Below are 23,862 nucleotides of genomic sequence, written 5' to 3' on the forward strand. Positions count from 1 at the left end.
GTTCAGACACGAAAAAGCCATTTTATTAGCCATTCGCTAATTGTCATCAAAAATCAATAGGAGTCCATTTAGTCTCTGAAGTCTGGACCATCTGTGATCTAAATGCCAATAAGGTAAAGCTAACCTGACTTTAAAACCTAACGTACTTAGCTAGCCTAGCATACCTTTATATACTGTATGGTAGAGTAACACACCCTAATGCAGAGCTTTACCTATCCAAACCTAAAACACCAAAGCAGAGGATATGTGTGTGTGTGTGTGTGTGTGTGTGTGTGTGTGGGCCACCGTGAAAAACAAGACAGGTGAAGCAGTTGGTATACCACGCGGTTACCCAAGACAAGGCAGCACGGGTGTGGGGGGTGGGAGGGGGGGAAGTTGTACGAAAACCCAACTTTTACAAAAAACTTGAACAAAATCTTTCAGACTTAAGAAGTGAAACCTACACAAGCAGAGCCACTTACCTTCATGATATCATGCAAGAAGGACGATGTATATATAAATAGGGTTCCACTAACGTTTTCGCCCGACTTCGGTTGGGCTCCTGACATTCTTGGGAGGGAGTTCACTCTCCTGTTGACAATGGACAGACCAAATGTAAACTTTGCCAATATCTTGTAACATCATATTCCTGACTATTTTAAAATGAGTGATTTGAGGTCATTCCTAACAGGCATTAAAACTTTACAGGGTGTAGGTAAACATTTTATCCAAAACAATGTTCTACCCCGGATACTTGAAAAGCATCACAACTTTGCTTATCATAGATAGTTCATTTGCTTGTATCCAATCATTGTTATAAACTTCACTTACCATGTAAATAGCAAAATAATCTATTCAGTGTTGTCCAGTCCTCTGACCTACAACGTATTTGTCATTGGGGCCATGTCCCTAGTCCTTTTGTGCACACTGTATCCTCTTTTGCGCCACCCCCTACACCAAGGAACATATTCCTTTACCTACAGGATGCGTAGGAATGCACAATAAATTCAACACTTTTGCTGCAGAAATCAAAAATCAATCGCGTAGGGACTCAGTTGAGTGCCACGATAGTCGGAGTTATGGGATATGGGCGGCTTGTAATGCTCGCTGATGCTAAAGTGAGATATAGTTATACACACCTGTATTGCTGCCAATTTGAGGACCTATGGCTGGAGGCACCAGTGTAGCCGTCATTTTGGGGAGGTATAGCTGTTAACACTAATATTGCCAACATATACAGACACAAACAATATGGGCGGTCAAGACTGGATTTGAAATGGCGGGAAATGAGGCACAGCAGCCCTGTGCCAGTTTGTGATAAAGATAAATGAATTTCCTGCGTGATCCTGAGACCCACTGACATCTGACACTATATTTGTTTAAACGTTGATAATGAGCTACCTATGCATATAGGTGGATGAGTTATTGATAATGAATTTTCATTTTTTTTATTGATAGGATGCGAGATGCTTCAATCCCTATAGATGTAAAAATCTGCTGACAGGGCTTCTAGTGTATATATTTCATTACATAACCAGCATAGCTAGTTATTTTTATCTTTGTTTTGGAGAAATGATAATGAGTAGTGCATATATCTTATTTTCATTTGAATAGAAACGACGGGACTTGAAGATGTTTGACTGTTAACTCCAAGTTATGTAAGTGATACTTCTCATGACCTTCTTTATTTTACTAATATCTTTTTATAGTTATCTTTCCTTAAAGTACATTAGAAAAAATATTTGAATCAAATAAATCATTGACCATATGAAATCTTTACGCATAATTTGAATGTAATTAACTGAATTCAGAATGGCTGAGCTGATGTCCAGATAGCACGATGGTATGTATCACTTATGCCTTATTAATGTAAAATATTGTAGTTTGATGCATACTTTGTGGGTAGATTTATAGTCACTAAGGAACTGAAAGCTTCATTAATGTTTCTGATAGGCTTAGGCTGGAATAACATGAGAGAAATGATAATTAGATTGGAGATAGAATGTGCCTTTGGCCTGTACTGTTGTGTTGTTCAGTATCTTGTGAGTGGATGACAAACCGCTGTTATAGATTATTTAGTGCCTCTTCATTAATTAGAAGAAACATAATGTGAATAACTCTGTGACAAGCTGTACACTGAAGTCAGGAGAGATGTGAAGGATCAGTGACATGAGACTCAGGCCTCAGAAAGAGGACTGGGCGTTGAAGAGGAAAAACGTAGAGAAAAATTGCAAATGCCCTTGGTGAAAGCCAGATTAAAGGTAATAGATAGAGGATGCAGGTGATGTAGCACATGGATTTAAACAGTAGTGGTACAAGTGGATTCTCTGCCATCTTTAGAGTTTTTGTAAATTTTGGGTTTACATCTGTTGCGTCTTCTACTCTCACAGTTTTAAGGCTGCTCAAAGTGGGTAGGGCTTTGAATTAGGGGATTTTGATGAGCTATAATCAGTAAACCAAGAGTTCTTAGTGTAAAAATTGATTGGTACTGTTAAGACACAACAAAGAATTTTGCTGCCAAAATCTCACTTGTTATATTCATTTGAAGACATTTCCCATTGTTAGTTAGCTAATATGTTAGAACACTGCCTATCCTATAGGCATCTATGTGCATGTTTGGTAAAAAGCAGTGTATTGTATAAGTGTAAAGTAAATTGCCTCTTACTATGTTTTCTGTATTCATTGATAAAATCTCATAATTTCGATATGTTGAAAAAAATCCATAGAAGAGTAAAAAGAAAATTTGCTATACTTGTACTTGTTTAGTAAATATGGTATTTGTCCCTCCTGATAACATCAGAAACAAACATCAAAATGTTTTATACTGAACAGCAAGAAGGAGAGAGAGCAGCAGAACTGGCTTTGAGCAGAATCAGCGAGGCCAATGTGCTGCTGAAAGATGTCTCTTCTTTGGAAAAGGAATGTGTCAGTGGTGCGAGTAAACTAAGGAAACGTATAGAGGCAGAAATAAAAGTTCTGAATAAGGTGAGTACTGCAACATTCAGAAGGCCATAGAATGTGTTGTTTGGCTATCATCAGTCATTGTAAAGATTTGCAACTCAGCATTATTAGAGATACTCAGTTTCTGAAAATATTTGTTATTTTTATTGTCTAGTTTCTGTCTAAGAGAAAAATACTCAAATAAGGAGGGTCAAGGGCTTAAAAGTTAAGGGAAAATGTGGGGTTATGCAAGTAAAAGTTATTGAAATAACCTGATCTAACATTAAGTTCTGGTGTCTTAGGTTAAGCATGGTCGAGCTCAGAGTAACATAACTTCAGAACCATTAAGGGTATCATTATCGTCTAAAAGGCCATATCTATTTTCTTAAGGTAGATTATCAGAGAAGAAATTTAGAGATTCTTATGAATATAAGCCCACAAAGGATTTAAGGGTGTCACTAAGACTGGATTTTACCAATTCAAAAATATGTATTACACCAGTCAGTTTATAGGGGATATTAAGAAAGATTAAAAGAAATAGTGAATCTGGCTGATTATCCTTATTTGTTGTCTTACAGACATTTGAATAAGGTACACTGTTCAAGATCTGATTATCGTGTGTATGGTGACTTTTACTGACACATCGTGTGTTTGGTGACTTTTACTGACTCGTACATCATTTTGTTTATGCCACCAGATTACTAATATGCACAAAACTTTTCCAAGAACAAACTTCAACATCAACAAAGTCATTATCACCATAATTAGCCCACAGAAATCATTACTAATTTGCCACTAATTGGTTTTTGGCATAACCCAGGGCCATAGCCTCCCCTATCATGTTATATGGGTAAGGGAGACATAAGGATTCTTTCCTGATGCTAATTGTTGCTTGTGACACATGGCAACTCATCATTCTGATAAAGCACACCTTCCAGTTTGAATGACTACAGTAAAAGGTAACCCATACTAGTAAAGATTGGATCCATACAAGGTCAGATTTTTTATCTCCTCATTCAGTTATATGGGTAAATGAAACAGTTTCTCAAATGCTGATTATAGTTGCTTGTAACATAAGGCATTTCTGTATATGGATAGACCGTTCCTTCAAATTTATATAAGGGCAGGATGAGGCAACCCATATGAGTACATCATTAACCCACACAAGTCTGGATATGATCCTTTGGGGGCTAATGCCATGCATTTAATTGCCATTATAGATTTCTCTGTGAACTACTTATGTTGCTCATTCTTTTTTACTCTTCCTGGACTAAAGATGAAGAATTTTTTCCTTCACTATGAAATGTCAATTTAGTCATGCTGATAATTTGAGTGTTGTTTGATCATTGCCACTTTTTTTTTAATGGAGAAGAATGAAGAATTTCTTTGATGAACTGACTTGCATTTGGTATGATACGCTTATTCTGTATTCCATTTTCTCTGCCTGACCACTATTTGGTGAAAGTATTATTTCTCTCCCATTTTACCAAATACAAGAAATAAATGAACTTAAGAGAATTGGCATTCTAATCTTAGTACAATGATGTATTGGGTAGATGAGGCTGTATTTCATTTCCACTTCATCTTAATTCTTGGCTGAAACCTTCATTACGCATCGGATTCTGTTATGCCTTCTAAAATAAATACAGCTGCCAGTTTAAGTGGTTTACTTGGGTGGATGCACACACAGCACTGCCAGTTTCAGTGGTTTACTTGGGTGGATGCACACACAGCATTGTAAAAACTGTGTCACAGACACAGGCTTGCCTAATCCTGATTAGTTGTCTTTAGCTCATACTTTTCAGCCTGGTACATTTGTTGGAATTTCCATAGTATTGCAGTGGAAAAGATGTAGCCTAGAATTCTATGCTTGGAAATTAGAATAGTTCCATTTAAATTTCAGGGCCTGAAGAAGGGCAGTGAACTGAAAGAAGACCATGTGTTGTGTTCCAATTTGGGACAACTGGGAGCACTTTCATCAGTAGCTTTATGTACTCCAGATGTAAGTGAAAACAGAATCTTACTTTGCCACATGTTGTCAAAGGATATTTTTTTCATTAGATGTGCATGAGCTAAGAAAGTGAAGACTTAGGTGTTCATAGGGCTGTCAGTAATTTTCCTTGCTAACCACACTTAAAAACATTTATCATTTAGTATTTGGCAGATTCCAGTCACCACAAGACAAAGATTAATTTGTTTTGCATTGACATAATCTCCATTGAGATTCTGCAGTTTTACTGCCTTTAATTGATCAGTATTTATGATTCCAATATGATAATAACCTTAATATCATGATACACACATTTGGCTTTTAGCAACATGTCAGTAGCCTCTTGAGATTGTTTAGGCATTATTTTTATTGTTAGAAATTGTAGTGATTATATGTTAGGTATTTTCAAGCACTGTGTTTGAAATAGCTATGTGAAAATTGCAGTAGTGATGTCTGTGTTATGTGCAGTGCTACCAATAATAGCCTTTCATGGTATACTTGTGTGCAAATGTATGTTGCAGACTTCACATTATGCTTTATGTAACTTGAAAAGACTGCTAGTAATGATTGTACATAATAGGAAAGAAATTTGTTAGAAGAAATTCATTTAGACTACTGATGATGAATATTCACAGTAGTATCCCCAGGGATAGGAGAGAAAGAATGCTACCCACCTATCTCCCTGTCTCCTCCATGTCATAGTAGGCAACTGAAAGGGGCTTGAGTGAGGGATTGGGAATCTTCCCCCTCCAGTATTACTTTCCCAAAGAACAAACAGAAAAAACCCAGATGAGGTTCTTCAAAGAAAGTAAGAAGGATGGGAAAGATAATGCTATATAGATTATAAGGGAATATGCTTAGAAGTTCACTTGGTCTTCTAGAAGTTTGCTCCTACAAAAATGAAGTGGACATCCTGAAAAATAGCCGAAACTTTGTTCCAGTGATGTTTAATGAATGATAGCCCCATGGTAAAGTACTTCATTACAGATTGATTCAAGAAAAACAGATTACATAATTGTGAACATCTGATACAATATAGTGGATTCTATGTGGTGACTTTGGGTAGTAGGCAAATCGACAACTCCTGTTTATTAACAGTCTGAGTGATGAATAATTTCACCAAATGCTATTATACATACCCTCAAGACTGATGGAAGAAAAAAATGAAGTGCAGACAAAGACATAACCAGCACAATTTGAGTTTAAGAAATCTAAAGTGCTTTCATTTACTTTGTGTGTAGTATTTCTGTTAAGCCACCCATGTGATGAATATCAAATTCCTTAATGTATATTGAGATATATGATGGTTGACTTTTTACCCTGTAGGTTTGTGGAGTACTACAATCATTTTCTATTGATGGCTTTGAAAAGATTGTTGTTGATGTGGTGGCAGACAGTGGAAAACATTGGATCAAGGTAAGTATTAGAACGATTTAATCTGTTTTAGATACCTTTGGTTCAAATTTTTTAAGATGTGTACTTCTTTTGTCCACAACAGTTGTACATCACCTGTACTTGCTTTGACATCCAGTAGTATTAAGATAAATACAGTAGTACTATTTTTCTTGGTAAAGTACGTTTATTTTTTTTAGATTCTCGGCATATGTTCATGTAATGTACACGTAATGTATGGGAAGTTGACGGGTGCACTGCTCAGTAAATAATATACGTTCTCATCGCGCACACAAGAACAGATGAACAGAATAACATTCGGACATCAGCCAATTCCCAACCATTTCGCAGAAATGACCGCATAAATTGTTGCACGGTCGGTCTTTTTGCCGTTCGATCATGGACCGTATTCAAGAACAATACAACGGGGACTTTCCGACGATCGTGCTCGACCTTCATAAAGCTTCCATCTTTAACTTTGTTTAACCAGGCTACTCTTGATCCTAGACTAGGCCCTCCTGAGGCTTCAAAAAGTCGCGCAATATTATCATGAACAGAAGTGGGGCTAAGAGAGAAATAATACCTCCCACGTAAGAGTAAATGTGAATAAGAGCAAGGTTATTAGGTACAGTAGGGTTGAGGGTCAAGTCAATTGGGAGGTGAGTTTGAATGGAGAAAAACTGGAGGAAGTGAAGTGTTTTAGATATCTGGGAGTGGATCTGGCAGCGGATGGAACCATGGAAGCGGAAGTGGATCATAGGGTGGGGGAGGGAGCGAAAATTCTGGGGGCCTTGAAGAATGTGTGGAAGTCGAGAACATTATCTCGGAAAGCAAAAATGGGTATGTTTGAAGGAATAGTGGTTCCAACAATGTTGTATGGTTGCGAGGCGTGGGCTATGGATAGAGTTGTGCGCAGGAGGATGGATGTGCTGGAAATGAGATGTTTGAGGAAAATGTGTGGTGTGAGGTGGTTTGATCGAGTGAGTAACGTAAGGGTAAGAGAGATGTGTGGAAATAAAAAGAGCGTGGTTGAGAGAGCAGAAGAGGGTGTTTTGAAGTGGTTTGGGCACATGGAGAGGATGAGTGAGGAAAGATTGACCAAGAGGATATATGTGTCGGAGGTGGAGGGAGCAAGGAGAAGAGGGAGACCAAATTGGAGGTGGAAAGATGGAGTGAAAAAGATTTTGTGTGATCGGGGCCTGAACATGCAGGAGGGTGAAAGGAGGGCAAGGAATAGAGTGGATTGGAGCGATGTGGTATACCGGGGTTGACGTGCTGTCAGTGGATTGAATCAAGGCATGTGAAGCGTCTGGGGTAAACCATGGAAAGCTGTGTAGGTATGTATATTTGCGTGTGTGGACGTATGTATATACGTGTATGGGGGGGGTTGGGCCATTTCTTTCGTCTGTTTCCTTGCGCTACCTCGCAAACGCGGGAGACAGCGAAAAAAAAAAAAAAAAAAAAACGTATTCCCCGCATATCATAGGAGACGACTAAAGGGAACGGTAGCCGGGGTGGGGGAACCCCCTTGTATTTGAATTTCTAAGAGGGGAAACAAGGAGTCAAGCGAGGAGTGATCCTCCTCCTCGAAGGCTCAGACTGGGATGTCTGAATGTGTGTGGATGTAACCAAGATGAGAAGAAAAGAGAGATAGGTAGTATGTTTGAGGCAAGAAACCTGGATGTTTTGGCTCTGAGTGAAACGAACTTCAAGGGTAAAGGGAAAGAGAGGTTTGGGAAAGTCGTGGGGAGTAACGTGAGGGATAGGTGAGAGGAAAACAGCTAAGGAAGTAGCACTACTCAGAAACAAGAGCTGTGAGAGTATGTGATAGAGTGCAAGAAAGTAAATTCTAGATCGATTTCGGTAAAACTGAAAGTGGATGGAGAGATAGGTGATTATTGGTGCCTATGCACCTGGTCACGAGAAGAAAGATCATGAGAGGCAAGTGTTTTGGGAGCCGCTGAGTGAATGTGTTAGCAGCTTTGATGCACGAGACCAGGTTTTAGAGATGGGTTATTTGAATGCAAAGATGAGTAATGTGGCAGTTGAAGGTACAACTGGTGTACGTGGGGTGTTCAATGTTGTAAATGGAAATGATGAAGAGCTTGTGGATTTATGTGCTGAAAAAGGACTGGTGATTGGGAATACCTGGTTTAAGTATACATATATGAGTAGGAGAGATGGTCAAAGGGCGTTATTGGATTATGTGTTAATTGATAGGCGTGTGAAAGAGAGACTTTTGGACGTTAATGTGCTGAGAGGGGCAGCTGGAGCGATGTATGATCACTATCTTGTGGAGGAGAAGGTAAAGATTTGTAGAGGTTTCCAGGAAAGAAGAGAGAATGTTGGGGAGAAGAAAGTGGTGAGAGTATATATATATATATATATATATATATATATATATATATATATATATATATATATATATATGTGTGTGTGTGTGTGTGTGCGTGTATGAGAGGATGGGCCATTGTTTGTCTTTCCTGGCGCTACCTCGCTGACGCGGGAAGCAGCGATTAAGTATTATGATAATAATAATAACAATAATAGAAGTGCCTAAGAAATTTTTCGTTCCTTTCGATGATATAACAAGAAGCTCTTGCCAGGACAATATGTGTGGACAAACAAACATTAGAATCTGTGTTGAGTGTTGAACGAGCGAAAATGAAATCCTACTGACAAACTAGATACTATGTTGGTTTTAAAGTAAACAGTTATAGACTATCTACATATGTAGATAAACGAATGGAGATAACGGCTTAAGCACTAGACCACAATTTCCTGTATTAAAAGTGCAGCATGTATTGCATGTGGTTATAAGGTTCGTTTTGCAAAATTCCTTTTTTTAACTTTTTCCTTTTTTTTTTTTTTCTTTTTTGTAAGGTTGGCGCTCTGCATTCATGTTTCTGGTATCCAGTCTTAATGATCATTTGCCTTTGGCAGCATTCTTATGTTGCTTCTTTTTGGCTTGCAGCTTTAAATTTACTTTGTAGCAGTCTCTTAACTTAATCACATTTCCAGAACTGTAGTCACATTGACATATCCTCACTTCTTTGTCTATATATATACACAATGACATATCCTCACTTCTTTGTCTATAATTATACCTCATCTGCTTGTGAACAATTTTTTCTTGTAATCAGCTGTGAGTTCCTGGTGTTTCTTAATCATGGATGGAGCACCAATAAGTCTGTTCATTTAAAATAGTTTTGGAGGAAACAGTGGGTACTTCCTAAGATACTCTGGTGTTCTGACTCATTTGTCGGACTATACAGGTTAAACATCCCCTAATCCAAAAGTATGAAATGCTCCAAAATCCGAAAGTTTTTGTGCAGCGACATGACGTTACACTTAGAAAATTCCACACATAAGCTCATTTGCCCATGCTGGGATCTGGCGCTCTGTTGGCGCGTTTGTTACAAACCATCGTCACCGCCAGACCTACGTGCATTACTGGCTTTTTTCTCTCTCTCTCTCTCTCATTCTCCGCTCTTTGTAAATAAGTGTAGAAAGTGACTGCTTATCGTTAGCATATGAATTCAGAGTCAGGAGTGAAGGTGACGCCAAACAACCAGATTATCCAAACGGGCGGCTGAGGTTGTGAAACCTATCTAATGGTTCAGTGTTAGTTTTTTTTTTTTGCACAAAATTATCAGAAATATTGTATGAATTACCTTCAGGCTATGTGTATAAGTTGTGCATGAAATGTTTATTTTATTATACTTTGTCGCTGTCTCCCGCGTTAGTAGCGCATGAAGTATAAATGGATTTTGTTTTTAGACGGGTCCCATCTTCAATATATCTTATCTATTATCCATCATGACATGTGGAAAGCAGAATGGTATGGACACAAACGAGTTAAGAGATGAGACATACCTCAACGTTTCGCCCGTTCAACCGTCTTCTTCAGGCGGGACCATACCGTGGCGTGTTGGTCTCTGATTAGATCGCCTGTCATGCTGCCTTCACTCGTTCTCAGCGATCTCCGCTGCCTTACGTGACCAGCAAATGAACCCAGACCTTGTGTGAGCGTTGTTCTTAATCCCTTCCTCTAGGTAAGCTTTCACACCATCACTAAACGGTCGACGCCAAGGCAACCACAGTCAAGTGACAAACCGTTTAGTGATAGTGTGAAAGCTTACCTAAAGGAAGGGATTATGAACAGCGGAGATCACTGTGAACAGGGGGAGGTAGCAGGACAAGCGTTCCAGGGACCGACACGCCATGGCGTCCGACCGGGTGACCATCACTTCCTAATAACAGACCGTCGAACAGTCGAAACGTTGAGGTATATCCCAGCTCTAACCCGCTTATTTCCATGCCATCCCATTTTCCACACATTTCATTATATATATATATATATATATATATATATATATATATATATATATATATATATATATATATATATCTTTCGTACTATTCGCCATTTCCCGCGTTAGCGAGGTAGCGTTAAGAACAGAGGACTGGGCCTTTGAGGGAATATCCTCACCTGGCCCCCTTCTCTGTTCCTTCTTATGGAAAATTAGAAAAAAAAAAAAACGAGAGGGGAGGATTTCAGCCCACCGCTCCCTTCCCTTTTAGTCGCTTTGTACGACACGCAGGGAATACGTTGGAAGTAGTCTTTCTCCCCTATCCCCAGGGATATATATATATATATATATATATATATATATATATATATATATATATATATATATATATATAAGCAAATATTCCAAAATCCGAAAAAATCGAAATGCGAAACACCTTTGGTCCCGGCATTTCGGATAAGGGATACTTAACCTGTATACTATTACACGAAGATTACATTTTGGTATTTTTGTTGTGTGGCATTGTTGTTGCATTGTCAGTTAAACAAAAATTCTGATTCCTCCTTACAGGTGATTTTGAGGAACCCAAAAGCACTCCATATGCTGTTTATTTCTGGTGGCAGAAATGGCGCTAAACCACTGGATGAAGTTGCTGATGAATTCCTGATATGTGCAGAACAACATCCAGTTTTTTATTCAACTCCAAAGGCAAGCATGTAAAAAGTGAATTGTATTGCAGTGATTATATTTCAAGAGAAAATAATAATCTTTGTGAAATCTAGTTAGAGGGGTTTCAGAATTTTTTTATATTTGTAATTCACATATAGACAGAGAAAACCCAATTACAAAACTTGAAGAAAACCGCTACAGAACTTGAAGAAAACTCCTGTCTTTTAGTGAGCTAAGTTAAATCTGGTGCATGTAAAGCCAGAGGGAATGGGCATAAACTGGAATACTGTTAGGAAATTTTTTAAGAGTCCTTACCCCTACAGCATTTTGTGATGTTTAGATATAACCCCCAAAAGTTACTTCCTATCCCCTACTTTTAACTTCCTGGTATCAAATTATTTTGTAGGTAAATTGATAAGACCTTATAATCACAGATATGTAAAAATAAACATTGATATTTTAGCTGATTAGACTAACCGTGTTAGTTAAGTCATTTGAATTAGTTTTCATAGTGTCTCCTTGTTAAAACTGCCACTTCATGGTGACAGGGAAGTCATGATAACATGATGTATTAAGGTTTGATATCTTAACTTTCTTAGTTCTTTTTTCTTCATGTGACCTTCTCCAGTGATACTTTACAATGAATCCCCTTATCATATGAGATAAGAAACAGAAAACTTTATTTCTCATTATTACACCAGATACTATGGTGGGTGACCAGATTTTCTTGGGACTTGCCACACCTGTGATGGCCATCACTGTGCCAAAATCACTGGTATACAGGATTGGACAGTCCAGTAAACATGGGTTTTTACACAGACTGAAAATGCTTATCCCTTAATTCTGAAGAAAAAACAGTTTTGTTCATTTTTATGCTCCTAATCTTGTGGTCGTAAAATGCTTATGAAATGTAAGTAAAAGTAACTTGCATACGTTGGATTGTCTAGGCCATTTGATAGTGAGGACAGAGAATGTAAACATTTTGTCTGGGAGTCAGCAGGTAAAATTGGGAATTTTTTATAATTGTGTTAAAGCCTGTGTTGACATGATCACACAAGGCCTTGTTTAAGGAAATGAGCAAGTGAACTGAGGGGCCGATCTACCCAGTTTTAGTGGGATTTGAGTTAGAAGTAACAGATAGTTGTTTGGTAAATTGATAGAGGCATTATTGATTAATGGATTTTTAAATTCTTGGATTTATTGTTCAGTTATTGTATCTACTTACAGTATATCAGAATTTGTGTATTTTATTATCTCATTTTTTCTCTCCCCACCAACCAATGTTTGTTTTCTATATGTATGTAGGAATATCTTAACAGAAAAAGGAAACCAAAAGTATGATGGAAGGAAAGTTTTGAAATGGCTGTCAGTCAGAATAGGCATGAAATACACGGCATATGCATGTGGAGTGACCATGCTTCGTGAAAGACAATGCTCACAAAGTACCAATTGCCATTTCATGTAGTATTTACAGTAATAATACCCTGAGCAGGTGTTGGTGAATTTTCATTTCATTAGATTTATTCATTTCAGGTGGTGTTTTGGTTCAAGAGTGGCGTGAGTGAAAGTCTGGCTGTGAGTCTTGAAGAAAAAGGCATAGAAATAATGGGAAAAAGAATACCAGACCATGAACTGGGGCTGCCTGATTATTTTAATAGAGACACCGAAACAGAGAGTGAGGATTCTGATTCTGACAACCAATACTCAAGTGATGAAGAAGAGTGTGGTTATGAAAATGAAGGGGAAATCAAACTGAATGTAGAAGACAACACTAAAATTGAACCGAAAAGCGCTCCTACAGTAAATGTGTGTAAGCACAAAAGCATGAAAACAGATGACGAGTATGACTGCATCTCTCCAGAAATGAAAGATTTGAAGCTAACGGCAGATAGCAGCAGTTCCAATGAAGAAACTGATGATAACACAAAAAGTACAGATGACTGTCAAGTTATCAAAGAATATGAAATTATATTGACCCCAGTGCAAGATGGAAAGAGCACAATTGACTCGGATAAGAAGGCGGGGACTATAAAGAAGCTCAACCTTGATGTTACTGCCTTGATAGCTTATGTGACAGCTACAGCTAATGGTGGAGCAAATTATGAATTTAAGGACAAATTTCTTACAGAACAAGCAAAATGTGAAAGATATAATCCTGTCAAGGAAACTCTTGATGGTTACTTTAAAGGTAAAGAATGCTGAATTTTATAATAGTATTGATCATAATAATTTGGATTACCTGGGGAAACTGTTGGTTATATGCATATAGCTTTTTCCAGGTTAATTTGCTAGAAGTTTATCGATTGAATATGGGTTGCCAAGTCATTGTATTATCACTCAGTCGTACATATCATTTCTCACATTCAGCGCTCCTTGTTTCTTACAGGAGCTTCTTCAAACAATTTAGTTACCACCCATTTTATCTTTTTTGTGATAGAGGTAAAATACTTCATAGATGATCTGTTCTTGGTTTATCCCAGTCATTTGACAAGGTCTTGAACACCTTACTTGTGCATTTTTTGAGAAATCTGTATGGTCATGAATTTGGGCCAAGGTAACAGAGTTGTTGATTTGGTCCTCTTATTGACTTTGCTTTTGCTCATATTTATACCATTAATTGGAGAACATTTTGGCATTATTTTCTTAATTTTTCTGTTAGTGTTATTTACCACTGACATGGTATTAAGAAATTTTAAGGCCAGGTATAGAAAATACAGTTCCTTTCTCTGTTGAAAAAAATAGTTGTTAAGGAAGTTTTTACTTTCATTTTTTGTTGGATAATTGACATTATATTTTTCTTGTTTTAAGAGAAGCATTTTTCACTAATTAAGTTTTAAAGGAACATTAATGACAGAATGGAAATTACAGCTTCTGTCATTGTTGTTTGACAAGTAATAAAAAGGGACATTTAGATACTTTCATTTTTTATGAATAATTGAAGCAACCTTAAAATTATGGTAATTATGCATTGAAAGGGTTCACAACCTTATCTTGGGATATTTTGTGAGCAGTACTGTATATAATTTAAATAGGTTTTATGTTGATTTTCCCTTGGAAGTACTACCATGGGAAAACTAGTTATTAACAAGGAAGGTAATCCAGTAATCATTCTTTTTTCATTGATTATTGATGTTCATTGTATAAGCCCATGCTGTATTTCTATCATTTTCTGTAGGATAAAGCATGTTAACTCAAATGTTTGAAAAGCATTCTGCATGCCATCCTCATCATCATTTATGATGCTGTTTGTCATCTCTAGATGTATTGATGTGCATTCACATTGTATTTGCCTGAGGATGTAAGATTGATATGAAATTCATATGTTTTCCAGGACGAGAGCTACTGGCATGTCAAGAGGCTGTTACCCATTTTCTAGAAATTGTTCATACTATTGGTGGTAAGGGTGAAAAGGTTCGGGCTGAGAAATTGGTGTCCAGACTGACAGTTGTTCCGGGAGAAGACTTTTTTAAGGTAAAAGTACTCGGATATTAAACTTTCCATGGTTTACCCCAGATGCTTCACATGCCCCAGTTCAATCCATTGACAGCACATTGACCCCGGTATACCACATCGTTCTAATTCACTCTGATCCTTGCAAGCCTTTCAACCTCCTGCATGTTCAGGCCCCGATCACTTAAAATCTTTTTCACTCCTTCCTTCCACCTCCAATTTGGTCTCCCACTTCTCGTTCCTTCCACCTCTGACACATATATCCTCTTTGTCAATCTTTCCTTACTCATTATTATTATTATTATTATTATCACTATTATTATTATTAGTAGTAGTATTATTATTATTGTTTGTATGGGGGTGGGTTGGGCCATTTCTTTCGTCTGTTTCCTTGCGCTACCTCGCAAACGCAGGAGACAGCGACAAAGCAAAAAAAAAAAAAAAAAAAAATTATTGTTTGTTTATTTATTATATTATACTTGGTCGCTGTTTCCCCAGTCAGTCACATAGCGCAAGGAAACAGACGAAGAAAGACCCATCCACTCATACACATGTATGCATACACGTACATTATTGTTAATATCACACTTGATCGTCTTTTCCTGCATCAGCCAGGTTGCACTAGGAAACAGATGAAGAAAGACCCATCCAGTCATATACACACATGTATACACACATCCCCATACACATACATGTACATTTTCATACTCACTTGCCTTCATCCATTCCTGGCACCACCCCACCCCACAGGAAGCAGCATTGCCACCCCCTGTGTCAGCAAGATAGTGCCAGGAAAACAGACAAAAAAGGCCACATTCCTTCACACTCAGACTCTAGCTGTCATGTGCAGTGCACCGAAACCACAACTCCCTATCCACATTCAGGCCCCACAGACATTTCCATGGATTACCTCAGACATTTCACTTGCCCTGGTTCAGTCCATTGACAGCACTTTGACCCCGATATGCCACATTGTTCCAATTCACTCTATTCCTTGCGCGCCTCTCACCCTCCTGCATGTTCAGGCCTCTGTTGCTCAAGATCTTTTTCACTCTGTTCTTCCACCTCCAATTTGGTTTCCTGCTTCTCCTTGTGCCCTCCATCTCTGACACATATATTTTCTTCGTCAATCTTTCCTCACTCATTCTCTCCATATTTCCAAACCATTTCAACACACCCTCATCTGCTCTATCAACCACACACATCTCTTACCCTTTCATTACTTACTCGATCAAACCACTTCACAACACATATTGTCCTCAAACATTTCACTTCCAACACATCCACCCTCTTCTGTACAACCCTATCTATAGCTCTTCCCTCGCAAGTATATGATATTATTGGAACTACTATTCCTTCAAACATACCCATTTTTGCTCTCTGAGATAACGTTCTCTCTTTCCACGCATTCTTCATCGCTCCCAGAACCTTTGCCTCCTCCCCCACCCTATGCCTCACTTCTACTTCCATGGTTTCATTCATTGCTAAGTCCACTCCCAGGTATCTAAAACACTTCACTTCCTCCCATTTTTATCCATTCACACTCACATCCCCTCTAGCTTGTCTCTCAACCCTGCTGAACCTAATATTATTACCTTGCTCTTATTCATATTTACTCTCAACTTTCTTTCACTTACTTTTCCAAACTCAGTCACCCACTTCTGCTGTTTCTTACTCAGATCAGCCACCAGTGCTGTATCAGTGGCGAATAACAACTGACTCTCTTCACAGGCCCTCTTTATTTCATTTCTTTCATGTATGTTTGCCATCTTGTTTTTAGATGCAAAACAAATGCATGATTTTGATGTAGTGAATTAATGACTGTTCTTGAGAAATGCCCATTTGCTGTAAATTTTGTGTTGCTGTGCACAGTTTGTTTATGAGAAAAATTAAGTGAATTAAAAGGAATTGATTACATTAATTTCTTTAAATATGATGTCTTCAAATTTTTCACTTCTTTTTTACTTGTTCATTCAGAAAAAGATAAAACTTGGAGTTAAGGTGCGTGAACTTACCAGGATCATCTTTGGCACTGGCCATGCCCACAGAGCCATCACTGTCACTTCTAATGGAGGTTTTGTTAGATCTGCTGAGCATCAGGTGAGCCATATTCTTGTAATATAGGACTAAGGGTCATATAATAGAAATGCTTATATACATTATCAATTTGCTCGTGGAGAAAGTTTGTAGAAACATTGTTTATTCCAATTACTGAAAGGGATGTACAACAGATTTCCATATTCCATTGCTATAGTCATTTCCTATACATTGACTGTTATATGTCCTTACCATGTACTCCCACTTACTCAACATCTTGATTGTTTTCACCAATTTCATTCTTGAATGTTAGCACTTTTGTTAACTACCTGTCCATTCACATTCATTAACATGATTTTCAATCTGAGACTCATGCCTCCCTGAGGTGATGGTGGGACTCTTTTGATTTCTAACCTATTCTGATGCCTCCAGTTTTTGTCTGACTATATATTTTAATTCTCCTATGCTCGTCTTGGTTTATCACTTCTGATGAACACCCCACTTAATTCCCTATTTTTGATTAGTTTCATTGCCTTAAGGGTACATGTCTCCACACCAGACATAATTTGCTGTGGTTATCTCATGTCTTACCTTCATCTGTGTTATCTCAAGACATGCATTTGTTAAGATGACAGCTGTAAGTAACTTTGGACATTTTGTTCTTCTTGCTACCCTTTCTTCATTTGCTAGAATATGGTCCTGTAGCCCCAAAATCATCTTCAACTGTCAACTGCCTTATTTATTTCTCAACCACGCTCTTTTTATTTCCACACATCTCTCTTACCCTTACGTTACTCACTCGATCAAACCACCTCACACCACACATTGTCCTCAAACATCTCATTTCCAGCACATCCATCCTCCTGCGCACAACTCTATCCATAGCCCACGCCTCGCAACCATACAACATTGTTGGAACCACTATTCCTTCATACATACCCATTTTTGCTTTCCAAGATAATGTTCTCGACTTCCACACATTCTTCAAGGCCCCCAGAATTTTCGCCCCCTCCCCCACCCTATGATCCACTTCCGCTTCCATGGTTCCATCCGCTGCCAGATCCACTCCCAGATATCTAAAACACTTCACTTCCTCCAGTTTTTCTCCATTCAAACTCACCTCCCAATTGACTTGACCCTCAACCCTACTGTACCTAATAACCTTGCTCTTATTCACATTTACTCTTAACTTTCTTCTTCCACACACTTTACCAAACTCAGTCACCAGCTTCTGCAGTTTCTCACATGAATCAGCCACCAGCGCTGTATCATCAGCAAACAACAACACTGACTCACTTCCCAAGCTCTCTCATCCCCAACAGACTTCATACTTGCCCCTCTTTCCAAAACTCTTGCATTTACCTCCCTAACAACCCCATCCATAAACAAATTAAACAACCATGGAGACATCACACACCCCTGCCGCAAACCTACATTCACTGAGAACCAATCACTTTCCTCTCTTCCTACACGTACACATGCCTCACATCCTCGATAAAAACTTTTCACTGCTTCTAACAACTTTCCTCCCACACCATATATTCTTAATACCTTCCACAGAGCATCTCTATCAACTCTATCATATGCCTTCTCCAGATCCATAAATGCTACATACAAATCCATTTGCTTTTCTAAGTATTTCTCACATACATTCTTCAAAGCAAACACCTGATCCACACATCCTCTACCACTTCTGAAACCACACTGCTCTTCCCCAATCTGATGCTCTGTACATGCCTTCACCCTCTCAATCAATACCCTCCCATATAATTTACCAGGAATACTCAACAAACTTATACCTCTATTTATTATACTTGATCGCCTCTTCCCATGTCACTAGGTAGCACCAGGAAACAGACGAAAAACGACCCATCCACTCATATACACATTTACATATATGTCAGCTGACTTAAGGCAACCTATTTCGCATTATCTCTTTCACTTGTGGTGTAGCCCACTCATTGGCTATCTCTTGCAGTCATGATATGTTTGTTGCCCTAACCAGTGTTGAAGAAAGATATAACTTGAATCAAAGTCACTAGTCAAAGTGGAAAGAGTGTGTATGGAACAAATTTTAATCCAGTTAAAAAGCTCCATTTTCATTTCTTCAAGTATTTTTTGATATTCAGTTGTTTTTATTACTGAAAAAATGCACTTTCAGGGTTATGTTCTCGCATCATTGAATTCCCATGAAGAAAATTAAAAGCACTGACTCACACTTTCTGAAAGCTATAATGTGACTTGAGAGAGACATCTTTAGATAGGGAAAGAATTTTTTGGTGATATGGGTGGAAGATCAGAACAGAAACATGCCTTTAAGTTCAAGTGAGCCTGAAAAAAGCTCCATATGTAATGTATCGTTACAGAATTGGTAAGTACATTTAATCTGTGGCAGGAGTGATAAAAGGGTTACTATGTGAGGTTTCAGGAACATATCCTTATTTTTTGCCATATACGAATAGGTCTTCTCTGTGTGGATTTGCTGTACATGCATTTTTCTAGAAATGTGTCCCTTGCATGTTGTGAAGGAAGGTATATTAAAGATAGCATCAAAGATGAATTTATGGTTGACCATTATTTTAGTAGTTGTTTTTGGTATTTAAGATGTTGAGAAGGGCTTTGTAAATGTGACTGACTCCGCATTAGAAATGCATATAGATGACTTACGCTATATTTTTCCCTTAGGGTGTCAAACTAGCTGTGTTATACCATAAACCTCGAGCTCTCACAGAAGCAAAGGAGGCCACTGCCATACCATTGTGATCAGTTTATCAAGGATATGCAGTTAAGTACTATATATATATATATATATATATATGTGTGTGTGTGTGTGTTGAAAGAGCATATAATTTTTTGTTTTATTAAAACCTTTAGTTAAAGATTGGGTGTGTTAAAAGAGCATTATATGTTGTTTATTAAAGCATTTTGTTTAAGTTCAGCACAAGTAAAAGAGGGCATAATCTGTGGTTTTACAAAGCATTTAGTTAAAGAATGATTGTGTTAAAAAGTTATAATGTTTAGATAATTAAAAATTATTAATCAAGACTGTTATGTTAAAAGAAGGATTTACTTTTGGTTTATTAAAGCCTGTAGTTAAGACACAGGTTCATAAGAAGATATAATCTTTGGGTGATTACGTGTGTTTAAAAGACAAATTAACTTGTAATCATTTTTACTTAGTGGTGTGAAGCCAGCAGTCTTATTAACTTCCAAAAGTTACGTATACATTCATGTGTGTCACACGTATTCACCAGTTGATATATTGTAGTGTGCTTAAGCTGGTCGTAATGTTGTGTTTTCGTAGGACTCCTTTTTGTCTCAAACAGTCTTCCCATTTTTGTTTGCTCTTACTGAGATATTGCTTTTGACCATGCTATTTATGATTATTCTGAACATCAAAGACCTCAGTATGTGTAAATAATGATGACAGTTTTGTCATAGTATACTGTTTTGGTGGATTGGATTTCCTAACAGTCTTTTTATATATGATATGGCCAAGCAGTTATTTTGGATGGCTCTGTAATCCCAAACTAACATTGTACAATATTTACAACTCAATAGGCCCCAAGTTTTGTGACCAATTTTGTATTCGTTACTTATTTTTTTCATTTTTAAAGTACTATAAATTGTGGTACTTTTCACTTTTTTATTTAAGACTTTCCCTTCATATGTTGTGTGAGAAGATGCAGCTAGAGAATTGAGAGTGAAATTTTGAATTGCTTTATTTACTGGAAAATGTTCTTATGTCTGGCCATGCATGATGTCATTCAGTACATTAGCGATGATGAGTAATGTCCACTGTTAGTGAACTCATACTTGCAAAAACTCATGTTATCTGCTTCTTTAGAGCAGATATCCCCCTTGACTGTGATAGCACTATGTATTATTTCCAAAATATCAAATATACTTTACAAGCAAAGCTTGACATTGTTATTTATCCTCCGTTAAGGCAGGTGATTTACACTTTCCTATACCTGGAGTGTAGGAATGGTGAACTGTATTTAGGGAGTCCAATTAAAGCTGATGAGGAACTTATTTTAGTCAGTCCTATGATCATCCAATATACCAGAGCAATGCATCATCTGTTTTGTAATGAGACTGAACGTTGGTGGTATTTCTTAATGTTTCAGCAATTCAATGAACCTTTATCAACTTCAAAGAGTAATCTCATCATTGACTTATCTTTTTTTTCAGTTAAGAATCCTTTTGAATATTTTGGAAAAGCACAAATACTTGTTTTTCAGAAGTTCATTTATAATCAATTACTTGACATCAAATCATGTGGTTCTATTACAACTCTTGGGAATTGAATGAAGTGCAGATTTGATTTTCAAGTAGACTCGGTTCGTTTCCTTTATACATGTATCAGCAAGTGTCTTAACATTTATAGGGTTGTGATGTGAGTGTGACATTTACGTAAGAGAGGTTTGCAGGGTGTGAAGGAGAGTTGTGCTGGAAGAGACTCTGAAAAGGGTGTGAGAAACCACTGCTACTTAGGGAATTCCACTGTAGAGATTGAGGAAAGGTAAACTTATAAATGCATTATATCATCATCATAAGGCTTGTTGAGACAAAGTACTAGTCATCCTTCTGAAGTAATGAGCCTAGAGTTATGTAACGTTTTCAACTATTAATATTTGTGGATATTCAGTGAATTTTTTAAATGTGGCAGATAATTTGATAGCTGGTATTTACAGCTAAAAATATTACTTAGTACACAAGTTTGTCAGATGCTCAACTGGAATCTGACCTAAGATTGCTTAGCTTTGTATCAAATTACTTTTATTGACTTTGCAAGAATTAGGTATATAGGCGTTTAGAAGCATCCCGTTGTATACACATGAAGTAACAAGATCCTGAAGGTGTAAATAAAGAAAACAGACATCTGCATGTCAGAATACATCTAAGCCTCCTTTTAGTGTACAAAAAAAGGATACACAAAATTTCATACATTGTAATTTAATGTATACATTTCATACATTGTAATTTCAACCCATCTTCAATACTCTGCATAATCCTCTCACATATTCTGTCCTTTGTACCTAACAATACCTTTTCTTTACTTCATTTTATCTTAAATTTCATCCAAATAAAGTAGATCGTTTCACACCCACGAAGAAAAAGCCTATGTAATTAAGAAATCAGCTCATTTACCGATTGCGTGATTGCTGTGAAGGTTGTGATATCAATTAGGTTACTACATTGTTTAAAGAACATAAGCGTTAAAACAAATCTGGTGAAAAAAGTAATATTTTATTTAACGTCATAGACAATACTTTCACTAGAAACAATGTTTTATGTAGAACAACTCGCAACTAGTAATTTTCATAAGCTAACAACTCCATACGCAACTGAATGTTATTTTGGGTATCTTTTTTAATGGGTTATTACTTAATCTGCAGTCAGTCAGATGTTCACTACATATATAAAACATCAGATGGTCAAAATGCCAAATAAGTCGAAACACAACAGTAGCTTGTTTTGCAACAAAATATCTATAGCTCGTTAATGAGGCCACCACCCTCTTTCACATCTTAAATCACTAGCTCCTGTCAAGTTATTTTGTTCACGATATATTGCTCATAGAAATCGAAATACTATGTATAGCAATTGAGGCAGATGATATACCTTAATGTCTGTTACACAGTTAATAGATAACGCGAAATCGAAGGGAATTACTTTCGGTACTTTGATTTTAAACCAATTCGTTTGGTATGTAAGGTCCATTATCTCGTGAATTGAATTTTTTGAAAAATTAATGAAGAGTTTAAGTGAAACTGTGTAAATCGAGTAATGAACAAATTTCTAGAATCAGCAGTTGTTTACAGCTACCAGATGACGTCACTGGAGGTCGCCATCATGGTGGCACAGGAAGCCCTTCAACCTAGATTTCTGAAAATCTAGCGCCGTACAGAAGCCTTCCTGAGTAATTAGGTACGTAACTTCTTTCTGTAAGTAATAGTCAAGAAGTAGTTATTCTCAAAAAATCACGTAGAAAATCCCTTAAATCATAATGAGCTTAGTAAACCAGCGGTGCTTGGGTTCGTTGACATATTACCAGATGCTATTTAGTAATGAGATTATTCCACTTTAACTTGACCATTACTATCGCTGAAAGAGTAACTGACCGCACCAGTAGTTGACGCTCGTATATACCTTGTATATATATATTTTTTTCTGGTTGTTTCAGTCAAGAATACCATTCTTCCAATTGATGGAGGTGAGTTGCGTACTATGAAAACGCTAAAATGAAACCTGGAGGAAAAACTTTGACATTACACAAGTGACGGACTCTCAGAAGCACGTAGCCTGACCAACACTTGATGTGGACGTCAGTTAAATCATTCTGATTAAAATGTTGCAGATTGATTCTTGCATTCGGTGTCATTGATAGATTTAATGGTCTTGAAGGGTTACTGGATTTTTTTTTGTAAGTTATGGTCCAGAAATGATTGTAAAGCTCGCTGACTAATTATTTCTTTACCAATTTGTTTAATTATTAGTTAGCTGGTAATGTTTCCCAGGGTATTTGAATACTGTAACTTAATAAAGTTACTGCATTCATTAATTCATTCAGTGGCTCATATACCCTTTGGCATTTGATCATGACTTTTCACTTTGTAAGAATTGCCATGTATCCGCTGTACAGAATGTTTGTGTCACGGTAGTGAGGAATTAAAGAACATCCCATGGCTTTGTTATGGTATGTGTTCTGGTCATGTCACTCTCACCAGAACAAAGGAGTCTGAGTAAGATGCAGTCATTTGTATTTCTAGGCAGAACAAAGAGCAATGACGAAGTACAAGTCACTCTGCTATTTCGATCATTTACACGTTTATGATCACTCTCTTACCATCTTAGCTTAAATGTGACTTCAGTATGATTTATTGAACTTGTGTTTATCTGTATATCTATCTATCCATTGTCATTCATTCATTCTCAGATTAGTGAGGTTGGATCAGATACCACGATATAACCTTTGCAAAATATAGACACATCTTCAGCCCGTGCCCATTGCATTAAAGTAATTTGCAGATTTCCTCGATGCTTTCTGAATTTTACCTAAGTTAATTCGTCACTTGAAACCAAAGT

General features: G+C 37.3%; 1 protein-coding gene across 3 annotated transcripts; it reads left to right on the plus strand.

The window, feature by feature from the left end:
• Positions 1–1,763: 1,763 nt before the first annotated feature.
• Positions 1,764–20,689, plus strand: LOC139747106 (UPF0415 protein C7orf25 homolog). 3 transcript variants are annotated; one of them, XM_071658930.1, is made up of 9 exons: positions 1,764–1,822; positions 2,812–2,964; positions 4,823–4,921; positions 6,236–6,325; positions 11,185–11,322; positions 12,817–13,471; positions 14,615–14,754; positions 16,711–16,833; positions 19,456–20,689. In XM_071658930.1, the coding sequence occupies exons 1-9, from the start codon at positions 1,820–1,822 to the stop codon at positions 19,531–19,533; spliced, it is 1,479 nt and encodes a 492-aa protein (XP_071515031.1). In that variant the 5' UTR covers positions 1,764–1,819; the 3' UTR covers positions 19,534–20,689. The 3 variants fall into 3 exon arrangements, with proteins under 3 accessions (XP_071515031.1, XP_071515030.1, XP_071515029.1); XM_071658929.1 differs by having other exon boundaries at positions 1,801–1,822; positions 2,780–2,964; XM_071658928.1 differs by lacking the exon at positions 1,764–1,822 and adding an exon at positions 2,199–2,240.
• The last annotated feature ends 3,173 nt before the right edge of the window (positions 20,690–23,862 follow it).

Source organism: Panulirus ornatus, chromosome 67, assembly GCF_036320965.1.
Source record: "Panulirus ornatus isolate Po-2019 chromosome 67, ASM3632096v1, whole genome shotgun sequence".
NCBI classification, from domain to species: domain Eukaryota; kingdom Metazoa; phylum Arthropoda; class Malacostraca; order Decapoda; family Palinuridae; genus Panulirus; species Panulirus ornatus.

Coding starts and splice junctions, on each gene's coding strand:
- LOC139747106 (XM_071658928.1), top strand. CDS start 2,214: ATGCCCTTGGTGAAAGCCAGATTAAAG. Junction 13,472..14,614: donor TCTTGATGGTTACTTTAAAG/GTAAAGAATGCT, acceptor TATGTTTTCCAG/GACGAGAGCTACTGGCATGT. Junction 16,834..19,455: donor TTAGATCTGCTGAGCATCAG/GTGAGCCATATT, acceptor TTTTTCCCTTAG/GGTGTCAAACTAGCTGTGTT.